At 46.7% G+C, this 13,071-nt stretch overlaps 1 protein-coding gene across 2 annotated transcripts in view; it reads left to right on the forward strand.

The window, feature by feature from the left end:
* DTD1 (D-aminoacyl-tRNA deacylase 1) overlaps nucleotides 1-13,071 on the forward strand; it is a 179,096-nt gene that overhangs the window by 154,198 nt on the left and 11,827 nt on the right. The window contains exon 5 of one of the 2 annotated variants that reach the window (XM_032351515.1): nucleotides 9,012-9,183. The exons of the other annotated variant lie outside the window; for it this stretch is intronic. Coding sequence (XP_032207406.1) covers nucleotides 9,012-9,164 — 153 coding nt within the window. The 3' untranslated portion in view covers nucleotides 9,165-9,183. The remainder of the gene's footprint in view (nucleotides 1-9,011; nucleotides 9,184-13,071) is intronic. 2 annotated transcript variants of the gene reach the window in all.

Below are 13,071 nucleotides of genomic sequence, written 5' to 3' on the forward strand. Positions count from 1 at the left end.
TCAACAAAGCATATATCTAGTGTCAGCTTGTTTTGTTTATCTGCAGGGTGAGCGAAGGACCACACAGGGCAATTTAAACAACTTGACAGAATCAGGGCATTTTTTACTGGTGGTGGTAGTTGCTGGACACTAAGGAAAGACAGTGAGCATTGTGGAAAGTTCTAAAGCTATTGAGTTATGAGTTAATGGGGCTGATGAGTTTGGGGCATTTTGTCCTTTAACTCATGTCCTTCTAAGGGAGCCTGGCTGGGCATGTCCTTCCTTTGCAACCTCCTGTGATTGCCCAGTTGTACCTCTTGACATCACCAGGGCCACAGGTGTGGGCCAGCACCCTCAGAGTAATAATACCTTGTGGAATTTTAAAAAGTAATTGCAGAGGAGACATTTGATCTTTATGACTTGCACCATAAGACTTTCTTGGAATCTTTGCAAGGGGTTGGTTGGAACAGAACTTTTCCATCTCCACTACGGTCTATAAAAATCATAGTAACTGACTTCATGGGGCTTGAGTTTTTCTTTTGTTATTTTCTTCACTCTCTAATTAGATTTTGCTCATATGTGGGACAGAACAGCCTGGCAGGAAATAACCAGCATTAAAATAACTCAAAGATGGGGCCGTGGGGGTGGGCCTGACATTGCCCTCACAAGAATAGAGACCAGGTTTGATGTCCAGGACCTATGGCTCACCCTAGGAGCTCCTGTCCCAGTGAGCATTTCCTCCAAAAGGAGGCAGGTCAACTGGAGTCTTGGCTGGGAGTCTGGGAGACCTTGTGCTTTTCCCAGCCTTGCTGGTGCCTGGATGTGGTCTTGGGTATGCTCTCTCTCAACTGATTTCACTTCTATAGTTCTCAAAAGCAATCTGGGAATCATAGTATCTGTCCTTGACTTCTTGGAATGCAAGGGTGGCAAACTATCACAATCTGAGGGGTCATTGATTTCCCGAGGGTGAATAAAGACTTTAAAGAACTGAAATTAAAATTTTAGGTTAGGGGCGCCTGGGTGGCTCAGTGGGTTAAAGCCTCTGCCTTCGGCTTGGGTCATGATCCCGGGGTCCTGGGATCGAGTCCTGCATCAGGCTCTCTGCTCAGCGGGGAGCCTGCTTCCTCCTCTCTCTCTCTCTCCCTGCCTCTCTGCCTACTTACAGATCTCTGTCAAATAAATAAATAAAATCTTAAAAAAAAAAATTCAGGTTATGTCTTTGGTTCCTTTGAGGAAGGAGGGGTCTCTTCTGTCAATCCTAGGCTCAAAAAGGAGAAAGAAGAGGGCACCTTTGTGGCTCATTAGGTTAAGCATCTGCCTTTGGGTTAGGTCATGATCTCTGGTTCCTGGAATCGAGCCTCATGTTGGCTCCCAGCTCAGCGGGGAGTCTGCTTCTCCTCCTTCTGCCCCTCTCCCTTGCTCATGCTCTCCTTCTCTCTCTCTCTCAAATAAATAAGTAATCTTTAAAAAAAAGTTATTTTTTTTTTTAAAGGAGAAAGAGGAAGACCTTGATATGGTTTACATGGGACATATGGGAACTTAGGAGGACATCGACAAGAAGCTGTAGTTTCTCGCTCTCATTGCCCCAGACTACGTTGGAAGCAAATTTAAGACACCATCTTACTCTAAGAATGATCCTTCCATCAGGAATTCCTAGGCACCTGTTTTGTTCTGAAATTACTTGGAAAGAAGTCAGTTTTCTAGAGCCCCTTCAAACCTGCACCCAGCCCCTAGAGGTCTGGCGGGCTCCAGTGTTCCCCAGAGAGGCAGGCAGAAGGGACAGTGACAGCAGACACAGGTCAGCTCTACCAGCTCTGCTTACCCCCTTCCACCCACGTATGTGTCCCCAGCTGTGGGGCAGCAAACCCCACCTTAGCATCTCCTGGAGTGGGCGGAGTCCAGGGGAACCTGGAGTCTGACCGTACACACAGGGCTGAGCGCTCAGGTTTTCTCGTCAGGGGGCTCTTGACACATTAGTTGGCACCAAAGGCTGTGCTTTATGTCATCATCACACTGGAACATTCCACAGTGAACAGTGAGCAGCCGTTGAGGATTCCTCTGAAGTGCTGCTTTGTGGGTAAAAGGACAGGACGCATAAGAACAATTCCCTGTTCACTGGGTGCTCTCCCCATGCCAGCGCCAATGCCAGGGCCACACTCTGTCTCCACTCAGGCCCTGGGCCAGAAGACCAGGTGGGGGATGGTGTGGCATTTACAGAAGAGCAGATGGAGGCTGGAGGTGCTGCTGTCTGGGTACAAGACAGCCATGCCTGCCCCGGAAGCCAGGACTCACCTGTTAGTGCTGATACTTGGTGTCCCTCGGCGGGGTGGGTCCCCTGTGGTTTCCTTCCTCCTAGAGCCGGTAAAGTGCTGGGCAGACACACAGCTGTTGTGACAACAGTTTGAGTCCCCTGGTTCCCTTGGAGCCTGTCACTCTTCAGACAGACCAGGGACTGCTCGCTCACCTCTGCTCTCACTCATGCATGTTCAGTGTGCGCTGCCCCGTGCTCGTCATGTTGCCCTTGTTGTCTGAATTAATGGGGAGCTCGGGGAAAATGTGTTCCCCGGGCTCCCCCACACCGCCAGCACCCCAGCCTGCCATGCTGCTTTGCCCCATCTGGTCTGTTTCCAAGTCTCTGGCCGTAGTTACCACCACCAGCAGTGCGTCAACTCACCTGCCTTTCCCGGGTGGTGAAACTTCAGTTCCTGCTGGTGGTGCACCCTCACCGTCATTCATCCTTCACTCTTTCCCCTATTTTCCTGGGTGGTCCCCACCTTCACCCTGGCCTCTTGCTCTGCAGCCTTTCCTTGTCTTCTGTCATCTGCCCCTCGTTTTCTGCTCAGGGGGTCTGCACTGTCTGTGCTCTTGGCCTCCATGTGGCAGTGAAGACAGAATACACAGGATGATCCCGGTCTCTCCTCAGCCCTCCTGCAGGATGTCAACTCCCACCCACCCTCAGCCCTGGCTTCCATTGGTCCTGCCTGACCTACCTCTGCCAGTTCCTTCCCGACTTCCCCTCTTTTTTTTCTTAATTTTTAAAAAAGATTTTATTTATTTATTTGAGAGAGAGAGAGAGAGATCACAAGTAGGCAGAGAGGCAGGCAGAGGAGGAGGGGGAAGCAGGCTCCCTGCTGAGCTAAGATTCCCAATGTCAGGCCCGATCCCAGGACCCTGAGATCATGACCTGAGCTGAAGGCAGAGGCTTTAATCCACCGAGCCCCCCAGGTACCCCCTGACCGCCCCTCTTGAAACCCACCACACTCTGGCCACTCTGTGTTCCTTGCTGTGATGCTCTGGTACTGACTGCTTGCTTTGGTCCCCCGGTCCATGGCGGGGCCTTGAGAGTCCCCATGCTGCCTGCATTCTCTTGATGCTGGTGGCTGGACTGTTTTCCTGCTCTGTGTTAGCCTTGTGTCGGTGGGTGGGCCTGGGGCTGGACTCATCTCTCTCACCCTAGTCTGCCTCTCCTACTGCTGTTGACAGGCCACACAGGGTCTTTTCCCGAGGACAAGTGCCAGTGACATTAGAGAGCTAACTCTAGGGCCTCGTTGCTTTGGGGAGTTTTGGAATGGTAGCAGCTCTCAGGAGGAGGAGGGGTTGTCTGGAGGTACACAGAGGCTTCTGGAGAGCTGTGGCAGGGCTGAGCTGGAGGAATCCACTATACTGTAGGGGAGGTCCCCCAGCTCCTTCCTACTTAAGCCACACTCAGGTAGGTTTATAGCTCTTGCAGCTGAAAGCAAAATATCTCATGAAATACCCAGTGAACTAAATGGGAACATGGGTGTTCAGTAGGTTATGTCACTTGCATTCAGTTTCACAGCACGCAGGTGGCTGAGATGGGACCAAACTCTATGCCCGTTGACACCAAACTCCACATTATTTTCAGGGAGCCACATGCCCTCTTTTGCTTAATTGATGAGCTTCATTTAAGATGTATAATGAGCACCAGCTATGAGTCATGCCCTGTTCTAGGTGCCAGGGACACAGAGGCAAGCCAAGCAGACCCCTTGGCTTCCTGGGGCTGACTGTCTACCAGGTATGTAGTTGGTGATCTCCACTTACTATGAGCCAGGCTCTGCTTTAAGCACTTGACATGTATGAAGGGTAATAATATAATCCCCATTTTTTTTTCTTTTTAAGAAAGAGAGAGAGAGAGAGAGGAGTGTAAATGTTGGGTTGGGGGTGGGAGGGGCAGAGGAAAAGGGGGAAGGAGAATCTTAATGAGGCTCCATGCTCAGCGCAGATCCTGATGTGGGGCTTAATCTCATGACCCTAAGATTGTGCCCTGAGCTGAGATTAAGAGTCGGACGCTTAAGCAGCTGAGCCACCCAGAGGCCCCAGTAATGCCCATTTTAAAGCAGAGGAAGTTGGGGGTACTGGCAACCCCTGGCACTCTGCCTATAGTATACAGCAGGCCAGGCTGTCACCCTTCTTTGCCCTTGTCTTCATTGCTAGAAGGGATGCAGGGTCCTTGAGGCCATCTGTTTGCCAAATTAAGGAGAAACTGGTTCTGACATGGGTCCAGCTCCTAGCTGGTTTAGCAGCAAGCTGCCTGTACATTTTGACCTTGATGGTTGAGGAAATCAGAAGGCTCCAACACAATAACTCAGCCTTAATTAGCTGGGAGCAAAGCTGGCTGATAAACCTGTGTTAATTGGGGAGGGAGACCTTGTGCTTTAGCCCCCCCACACCCCCTCAGGGCCTGTCGGCTATGACTTCCATTGCATGTGATAGCAGGGTCAGACATGGCCACTTCTGAAGTAGCAAGTGGCTCGGGTCAGCAGGGAGGGAGGAAGAAGCTGGGAGGATAACTGTCCCTGTGGTGCCGGCCGCTGACAGTGGTTTCTCTGTGGGACGCTGATGAGAATACAGCTGTCACTGGCTTATTCAGAGCGAAGGGGATCACTGGGGGGGGGGGGTGCAAAGTGGAGGTTCCAACAGGTGGCCTGTATCTGTCCTATTGACATGACATCTTTCCAGATGTTTAAAAAGAAATGTGAATGTCATTAGGTGGGACTTGTCCACTCCAGTGTGGCTGCAGTCTCTACCATGCCCTGTCGTCTGGTACTTTGTTACTTCCATTGTTGTGCTGCCCGCCTGGTCCTTCATGGTGTTTTGGCTTGTGAGCTGTGCAGTAGTGTGCGTGTGCTGCTGCCTGATCCTGACATTATGCAGTTCGAGCACGGACCGCTTTAGGACAGAGAAAATCCTTTATTTGCTCTGGATTTAATCATGAGTTAGGGAGTTTGGGGCCTAGATATTCCCATGCCCCCCACCTTAGCCCCCTCGGAACTTTCTAAGATTCACTGTGAGAGGTACAGGCTGGCCATAGAACAGTTATCCAGCCCCTGGCAGCGTCTGTGTGCCCAGAGCTGGCTGTGGAGGGTTGGATTTCTCCCTATAACACTAGAGCCTGTACGGCTTGGACAGTGTTTCTTTGCATTATGGACACCCTCATCAGTTAATTAAAAAACAAGCAAACAAAGAAAAAACCAAAAGTACTGTGCTTCAGTGTTTGTTTGTAGATCATGTGTTCATGGGACCTGTAGTGGTTTACATTCTCCTTGACATGCATCTCCCTGTTAATTTGAAAGCTGTTGACATCCTACATGATTCCATATGCATTTCTGATTTCTTCTTCTTTCTTTCTCATTTGTTTCCTTAAAAGATAAATCCAACTGCTTTCTTGCCTTGAGATGTGAATTCCAAGTTTTGGCTGCCTTGGATTCCAAGTTTTCTGAGAGAAGGCTTAAATTTATTAGGTTAGTTCACAATGTTCTCACAGAGAACTTCGAGGCATGGAACCATATGTGGTTGGGGTTGTATTAAGATAAATAATGTAAGAGAGTCAGCATTACATCGTTCACAGAAACTTGGGCTATGCCTGTCGCTTCAGTAATTATCACAGATGCTTTACAAGTGTGGTCCGTGGTGGGAGGCGACAGGGTTGGGGTGAAAGGTCAGATTGATGTTTCCACAGTTTCATACTCTGTTGATGGCACCTCCAAGTCAGTTCAGAATCAGATGGGTACTGTGGACCTTGCAGGAATCTCTGACAAGCCTGCTTTAATTAGGAATTATTCCCATCACCAGGGTCTGGCTTTTCACCAGGATTTAAGAATAGAAAATCAAGAATAGGTCAGTTGACAAATAGGCCTTTGCATGAGATTGAATCTTAGTGGTGGGGGGAGGCTTGTTTTGGCTAAGTCACTGGTGATACTCAGATTTTCTATATTTACCTTTAAAGAGGGGACACAAAACGGAGAGGGTCTCTTTTTAAAGTAAAAATCATGCTTTCTTTGTGCTTAACTTGGAACATGTTCATGATTTTATGTGTGTGTATGTGTATAATTTGTCTATAGATACATATATTTATTATACATACATGTATAAACACATACACAGACACTGATGTAAATGTAAGCTGCTGGCAGCAGAAGGCAACTTCGCACAGTTCACTGCAGCACATTGATTTCCAGATGTTTGGATTTCATGAACTAAGAATATTAAAAAAAAAAAAAGGAAAAGAAATTGGGGGGGTGCTGTCCAGCATGGAGTGCCAACTCTGTGTTTTCTGAGATCATTAACAAATTTCTTTAGTGATGGCTGTTAGCTAGACTTATCATGGTGATCAGTTTGCAGTATATACAAATACCAAATCATTACGTGTACACTTGAAACTCCTATAATACATGATGATTATATCTAGCTCAATAAAAAGTTTTTTTAAATTGTATTAAAATACACATGAAATTTATCATCCTAACCATTTTTAAGTGTGCAGTTCAGTAACGTTAAGTACATTCACATTGTGCAATCCAAGATCATTTTTGGAAAAAAAAACAGAGCAAGACAGAAGGACCCCATATACTATCTTCCTCATGTCATAAAGAAAAGGAGCATTTTAACAACAAAAGGGGAATGAGAATGGTAGGCTGTCACCTTAAATGCAAGAAATTGCTCTTTTCTCTGTCGCAGAATAGTACAGAGAAATAATGCCACAAAGTACACAGTTCAGTAGCTGATACTTTCTCCAGACTTCGTTGGTGAAGGAAGCTATGTATGTGTTGGTTTACATCATGGTGCAAGTATCTTATTGTCAGGGGTCCAAGTGCCAGTAGCAAGCAGTTTACATATCTATACCTGGTTGTGTTTTTATAAAAGTAAATGTTGAGGGGCACCTGGGTGGCTCAGTGGGTTAAGCCTCTGCCTTTGGCTCAGGTCATGATCTCAGGGTCCTAGGATCGAGCCCACATCAGGCTCTATGCTCGGGAGGGAGCCTGCTTCTCCCTCTCTCTCTCCACCTGCCTCTCTGCCTACTTGGGACCTCTCTCTGTATCAAATAAATAAATAAATAAATAAACTAAAAAAAAAAAAGTAAAAGTTGACAGTTCTGGTGGAAGCCCGTGTATATTCATTCCACTGTGATCCCATTCTCTTCTCTGTCTCCTCAAACTTAACTACTTTACTGAAGTTGGCTTGTATTCTCCTGGTCAGACCATATCGGCAAAAGCCTGTTAGTATAGTGTTTTGTGTAACTGAAATCCTGCCTCATATAGCCTTCTGAAACTTCATTTGGGTCACATAACATGATCTGTTTTGATGCAACTAGATCTGCTTTACAGTATTGCTTTATTTGACTATATACCGCATTACATTTATCTGTCCTTCTATGAGTGGACATTTAGGTGATGTCTGGGTTTTTGCTGATACAAAGAGTAGGGCAGTGCTCATTCCTGTGAGCCTTTCCTATGCACATGAATGGGAATTTACCCAGGAAAGTTACTTGGGAGGAGAGTTGATGGGTTAGAGGTGAAGTGATGTCTTCATTCGCAAAGTCTAGTTAGCATGTTACCCAACCTAATTGTTCACTACAGCTTTTCAGGGAAGTGGGGGAGTGGGAAAGATAACATTATAGGTCAACCATTAGTAAATTTGGTTTTCTGGACCAAATTGAGAGTTGCTGATTGTTGATCTATCTAAAGATTCAGTTCAAAGTCTGTCTGTAATCCAGAGATGACATGGCTGGTTAATTACAGTGTTTTCTTTATATGCTTGGGTGAGGGACAGTGACTGACAGGGAGAAGCCAGCTCTTCATTAAGTTTCCCTCTTTCGATGTGAACTATAAAATGTTTGTAGTCCTGGTCTGGGAGGCACATGAAACTGGGTGTTGCTGTCTCTTGTTACAGATGGCTTTTTTTTGGTCTAGAAAATCCTGTGGGCCCAAACTTGGCCAGTATGCTCTGACAAGTTTCTCAGCAGGCCTTTCTTGAGTGGTCTTGCTGTTGCTTAGGGTGTCAGATGATCTGTTTCTTTTGACTGTCTACTCTGTGTTTTCCTTCAACACGTTGCGGAGACTAACCAGGGGGAAAGTGGACCCAGGTCCCTCTGGAGTCGGATGCCAGAGTCATGTCCCCCAGCTGGCCCAGAGGAGGTCTGAGAGGGCTTCCAGGACCAGTGTCCCTGTGTAGCCCCCATGAGGCCTTACTGTGAGCATTTACGGTTTTGGTTGTGGGTAAGTTCAGTATCAGAGAACAAACAGAATTGAGACGATGTCTAAAATTGCTTAACGTCTTTTATTCAGAGTTTTCTTTCCCACCTTCAGCACATAGAGGAGTGTGTTGGTCACGCTTTAGAAAAGAGTAAGTAGGAAGACGACTTGGTTAGAAAAAGCTATAGAGACATCAGAGGAAAAAAAATAACAGAATGAAAGCTTTTTCACTGATAGGGCTCTTCTCAGCCTGTCAGTGAAGCCTGTTGGTTGACCATTTTCAAAGAGCACATGGCAAGATGAGTTACGGGTAGAGAAAAGTCCAGAGAGATCTCGCGTGTGACTAATCTGTGTTAACAATTTAGGTGCCCAACTGACAGACATTTTGCAGACCATTTGGCACATCTGAAATCCTGTGGCACACTGGTTTATCAGACAGAAGCATGTTTAGTGGTTGCTGCGTGTGAAGTAATCGGTGTTTTGGATAGAGAGGTACATGTTTATGTTTGTAAAACAAGTCTTTTTACTTTTTATAATCAGCTGTCAAAGCTTGAAAAACAGCAGCAGAGGAAAGAAAAGACCAGAGCCAAGGGGCCTTCTGAATCAAGCAAAGAGAGAAATGCCCCCCGAAAAGAAGACCGCAGTGCCAGCAGTGGGGCGGAGGGCGACGTGTCTTCTGAGCGGGAGCCATAGACTTAGGGATGGAACTCAGGTAGGAGCCTCCCCTCCCTGCATATGTCTTCTCACATTTTGGGCAAATGGTAACAAATGGAGGACAGAATGGCTTTTGAGGCAGAATTCATTTTATGGGCATTCACCCATACCTTCCTGGAAAAGTGGAGGTGCAGACAGGGAACCCTTGGGCCTGGGGTCTCCTCCTTCCTCACTTGCCTGTGTTGGCCGTAACTGCTGCTCCTGTGAGCATTTCCAGCATGTTCGCAGATGTGCGATGCAGGCTAGGAGCCTCACCTGAGCCCTTCCTCACCACTGCTCCCTCCTCTCCAGTCCTGCTTTCAGCAGCTCCATTGGGGACCACAGTCGCCTGCAGCCTGCTCTTCCAGAGCTGCCTCCCTCATGTTCTTCATCCTTCAGTTCATCCTGCCTGGCACCGACTGTACTCCCAGTTTCCCTTTGCTAAAGCTGGGCTTCATTCTCTTCCCTTCCATAGCCAGTAGTGTCTCTTAAGTCCACCTCCCTGCCTGAAGGTCAGAGGTGTCTAAAACTTGATCCAGCCATCTGAAGGCCTTTGCTCAAGCTCATTCCTCCAGCAAGCACATTATGAAGACCCCTTTACTTATGAGAGTTTGCAAGTTCAGGGAGAAGCATAGAAATAATCAGCAATGTGGTTTGTTGTGGAGGGAATGTGAGGGGGCAGAGAGGGAAATTGGGGAGGTTTCACAGAGGGGAGGACCCCAGAACCAGACTTTAGAGGACATATGGAAATGGGCAGATGAGGGGCAAGGGTGGGAGTTGCCAAGCCAGGAGAAGAGCAGATGCAAACATTGTTGGGTGTGGGAAAAGAACAGAGAGTTTTGAAACAGAGGTGGGAAAGAGTGGCTGAAACACTGGCTACCATTTGGGTTGGGTTGTCTAGGGAGCGTCCGTAAAATTAGAGGAGGAGGTCCTGGTTCATAGGGCCTGGTGTGCAACTGGCCAATTTGGATTTCATTCTGGGATGGTGGGAAACTTCTGAAATGGTTCAAATGTACAGGTGACATAATCAGGTCCAGAGTTTAAGGAGATCACGCTAGCAGCTGAGGGGAGTGAGGTTGGAACCAAGAGGCCAGTTAGGAGGGAGTAGCAGAAATCAAGATAGGAGCAAGGTCTGGCCATACATTTTGGAGCCTTCAGCTTATATATTGTCTTTGGTTCAAACCAAGTCAACATACAGGTGCGTCCTGGAGGTGTTGAGCGGTGAGAGAGGAGAACATTCATAAGATGGTCTTCTGCCTTCCCTTTCCCTTCCAAAAGGGAAGTCCATCTGTGAAATGACCTTTGGGATACGCACTACCAGACACTGAGCTCTATTACAGAGTCGTAGTGATAGTCGGGTGCACTAACACAGACTGGTTTACAAACACAGACCAAAGGCACAGGACAGAGAGCTCAGAAAGGCTGTGTCATGGACTCACTGGTAGTTTTTTTTTTTTTTTAAGATTTTATTTAGTTATTGGACACAGAGAGAGAGAGAGATCACAAGTAGGCAGAGCAGCTGGCAGAGAGGGGGGCGGGAAGCAGGCTCCCTGGTGAGCAGAGAGCCCAAGGCGGGGTTTGATCCCAGGACCTGATATCATGAGCTGAGCTGAAGGCAGAGGCTTAACCCACTGAGCCACCCAGGCGCCCCCTCACTGGTAGTTTTAAGGGATGGGAGGCACTGGATAATCAATCCTGTAATGTCCACTTGACTTTTCTCCTAATCACTCTGTTTCCTTCCCTGTTTCTATGGGGGGAGGGGTGGTGACAGAACCGTGGTCACTGGTCTTGGCTGATTTTTCTCACACTCATATGAAAGTGAAGCAGGAATTAGAAGGAACCGCCCCCCACCCCCTTTTCTTGGTCTGAACCTCAAGACATGGTTTTTTTTTTTTTTTTTTTTAAAGATTTTATTTATTTATTTGACAGAGAGAAATCACAAGTAGGCAGAGAGAGAGGAGGAAGCAGGCTCCCTGCTGAGCAGAGAGCCCGATGTGGGACTCGATCCCAGGACCCTGAGATCATGACCTGAGCCGAAGGCAGCGGCTTAACCCACTGAGCCACCCAGGCGCCCAAGACATGGGTTTTTATTCATGAACTGAAACAGTTGGTGTCCGTTAGGGAGAACCTTCCAAAAAGTGCTATGTGGTGTCTGAATAATGTTAAATATTCATGAACACACAGTAACATTTACATGTGTGATCTGTGGCCTTGATATCACATAAAACTTCCATTGCCGTCCCTTCAGAACTTTGTGGTGATTTGCTCATATCAGTGGTCAGTTTTGTCATCACAAATCCTGCTGGTGCCTCTGACTTATGGGCTGGACAGAAAGCCTCAGTCTGAAGGGTGGAGCACGGGGTAGCTCTTGAAGTTCCTTTTACAAGTACGCTTGCTCTGCAGGTCCAGCAACAGCTCAGAAACTCACTGAGTTCTCATTTCCCTCTGGCCAATTTCTGTGTGACAATAAGTTGTGTCATTTTTGCTTCCTTGGTTTTTCTTCATTAACTTAAGAGTAAAACTCCTCCCCGTCACCAGTGCTATTGTGAAAGGCACGCAGGTAAAGGCATAGTGCAGGCTGACTGTCCTAGCAGGATGGGGTGGTCCGCCCCGCCCCCCTCCCCCGCAATGTGTCTGTGGCACCTCTGCTTAAGCCTCCCCTGCCCCTTGGGGATTGTGCTGGAGAGAACACCCCGTATCCACTCCTGCCACCTGAACCAAGGATGAAGGACTGGCCAATCTGATGGCCAGGGAATGACAGTCATTATAGTGGGTGATTCCTTGGTTCAGAAGCAAAAATCCAGACCCGATGTTTTCTATTTCTTCTCCTTGGACGGAGGGCAGCTGGCCAGTCTGCATGGTGTTTTGCTCTCTTGGCCCTACTCTGACACGGCACCATGTGTTTTCCCTTCAGCTTTAAGATTATATAAATAATAACCTCTTCCCCAGTGAGTGTTGGGACTTTTCAATAAATTTTTAAAAATTGAATTTTCAGACTCTCATGCTGAACTCAATGAATAGATAAGGAATATTCATCTGCCAGTAACCAAACCCAGCTTAACAATGTAAACACACAAAAACACACAAATTCTAATGTGTCTTGGACCTTGTATTTTCAAAATGGCTTTAAAAAATTTTTATGTCACCTAGTTGATTTCTTTCTTGATTATATTATCTACCTGCTAATTTTGTATTTTTATATTATTAAAATTATTTGTATTATTGTATAATGGTATTATTGTATAATTAAAATGAATAATTTTTGTATTTTTAAAATTTGATGTTTTAATTTTTTTTTTTTTTAAAGATTTTATTTATTCATTTGACACAGAGAGATCACAAGTAGGCAGAGAGGCAGGCAGAGAGAGAGAGAGGAGGAAGCAGGCTCCTCGCGGAGCAGAGAACCCGATGCGGGACTCGATCCCAGGACCCTGAGATCATGACCTGAGCCGAAGGCAGCGGCTTAAGCCACTGAGCCACCCAGGCGCCCTGATGTTTTAATTTTTGATGTAATTGTTTCTGTACAATACTTTGAATCTTTATTTATTGGGGGGTACTGAATTCTACTCTTTATATCAGTGCAAAACATAAGTCTCTATTTGTGTTAGATTTTGGCCTCAGAGTAATCCCAGTAGATTAGTTTTAGTTAGTTAGATGAGAATAATTCCAGTAGAAAGGTATCCTAGGCATTAGTATCCTGTGGCCAGTGGGCAGCTTGGGAGTGGTTTTGCATTTCTGTGTGCAAGAGGAACTCCAGAAAGCCCATGCACAGAGGAAGAGACTGTGACTTTGTGTCTCAGAACATCCTGGAGGACATGCTTCACAATAGGAGACAGCACACAGTAAGATGGGGAAGAGGTGAAAGTGCGCATTGCTTTCTTAACATCTCACAAAGTTTAAAAGGCGA

The sequence above is a fragment of the Mustela erminea genome, chromosome 7, assembly GCF_009829155.1.
Source record: "Mustela erminea isolate mMusErm1 chromosome 7, mMusErm1.Pri, whole genome shotgun sequence".
Classification (NCBI taxonomy): domain Eukaryota; kingdom Metazoa; phylum Chordata; class Mammalia; order Carnivora; family Mustelidae; genus Mustela; species Mustela erminea.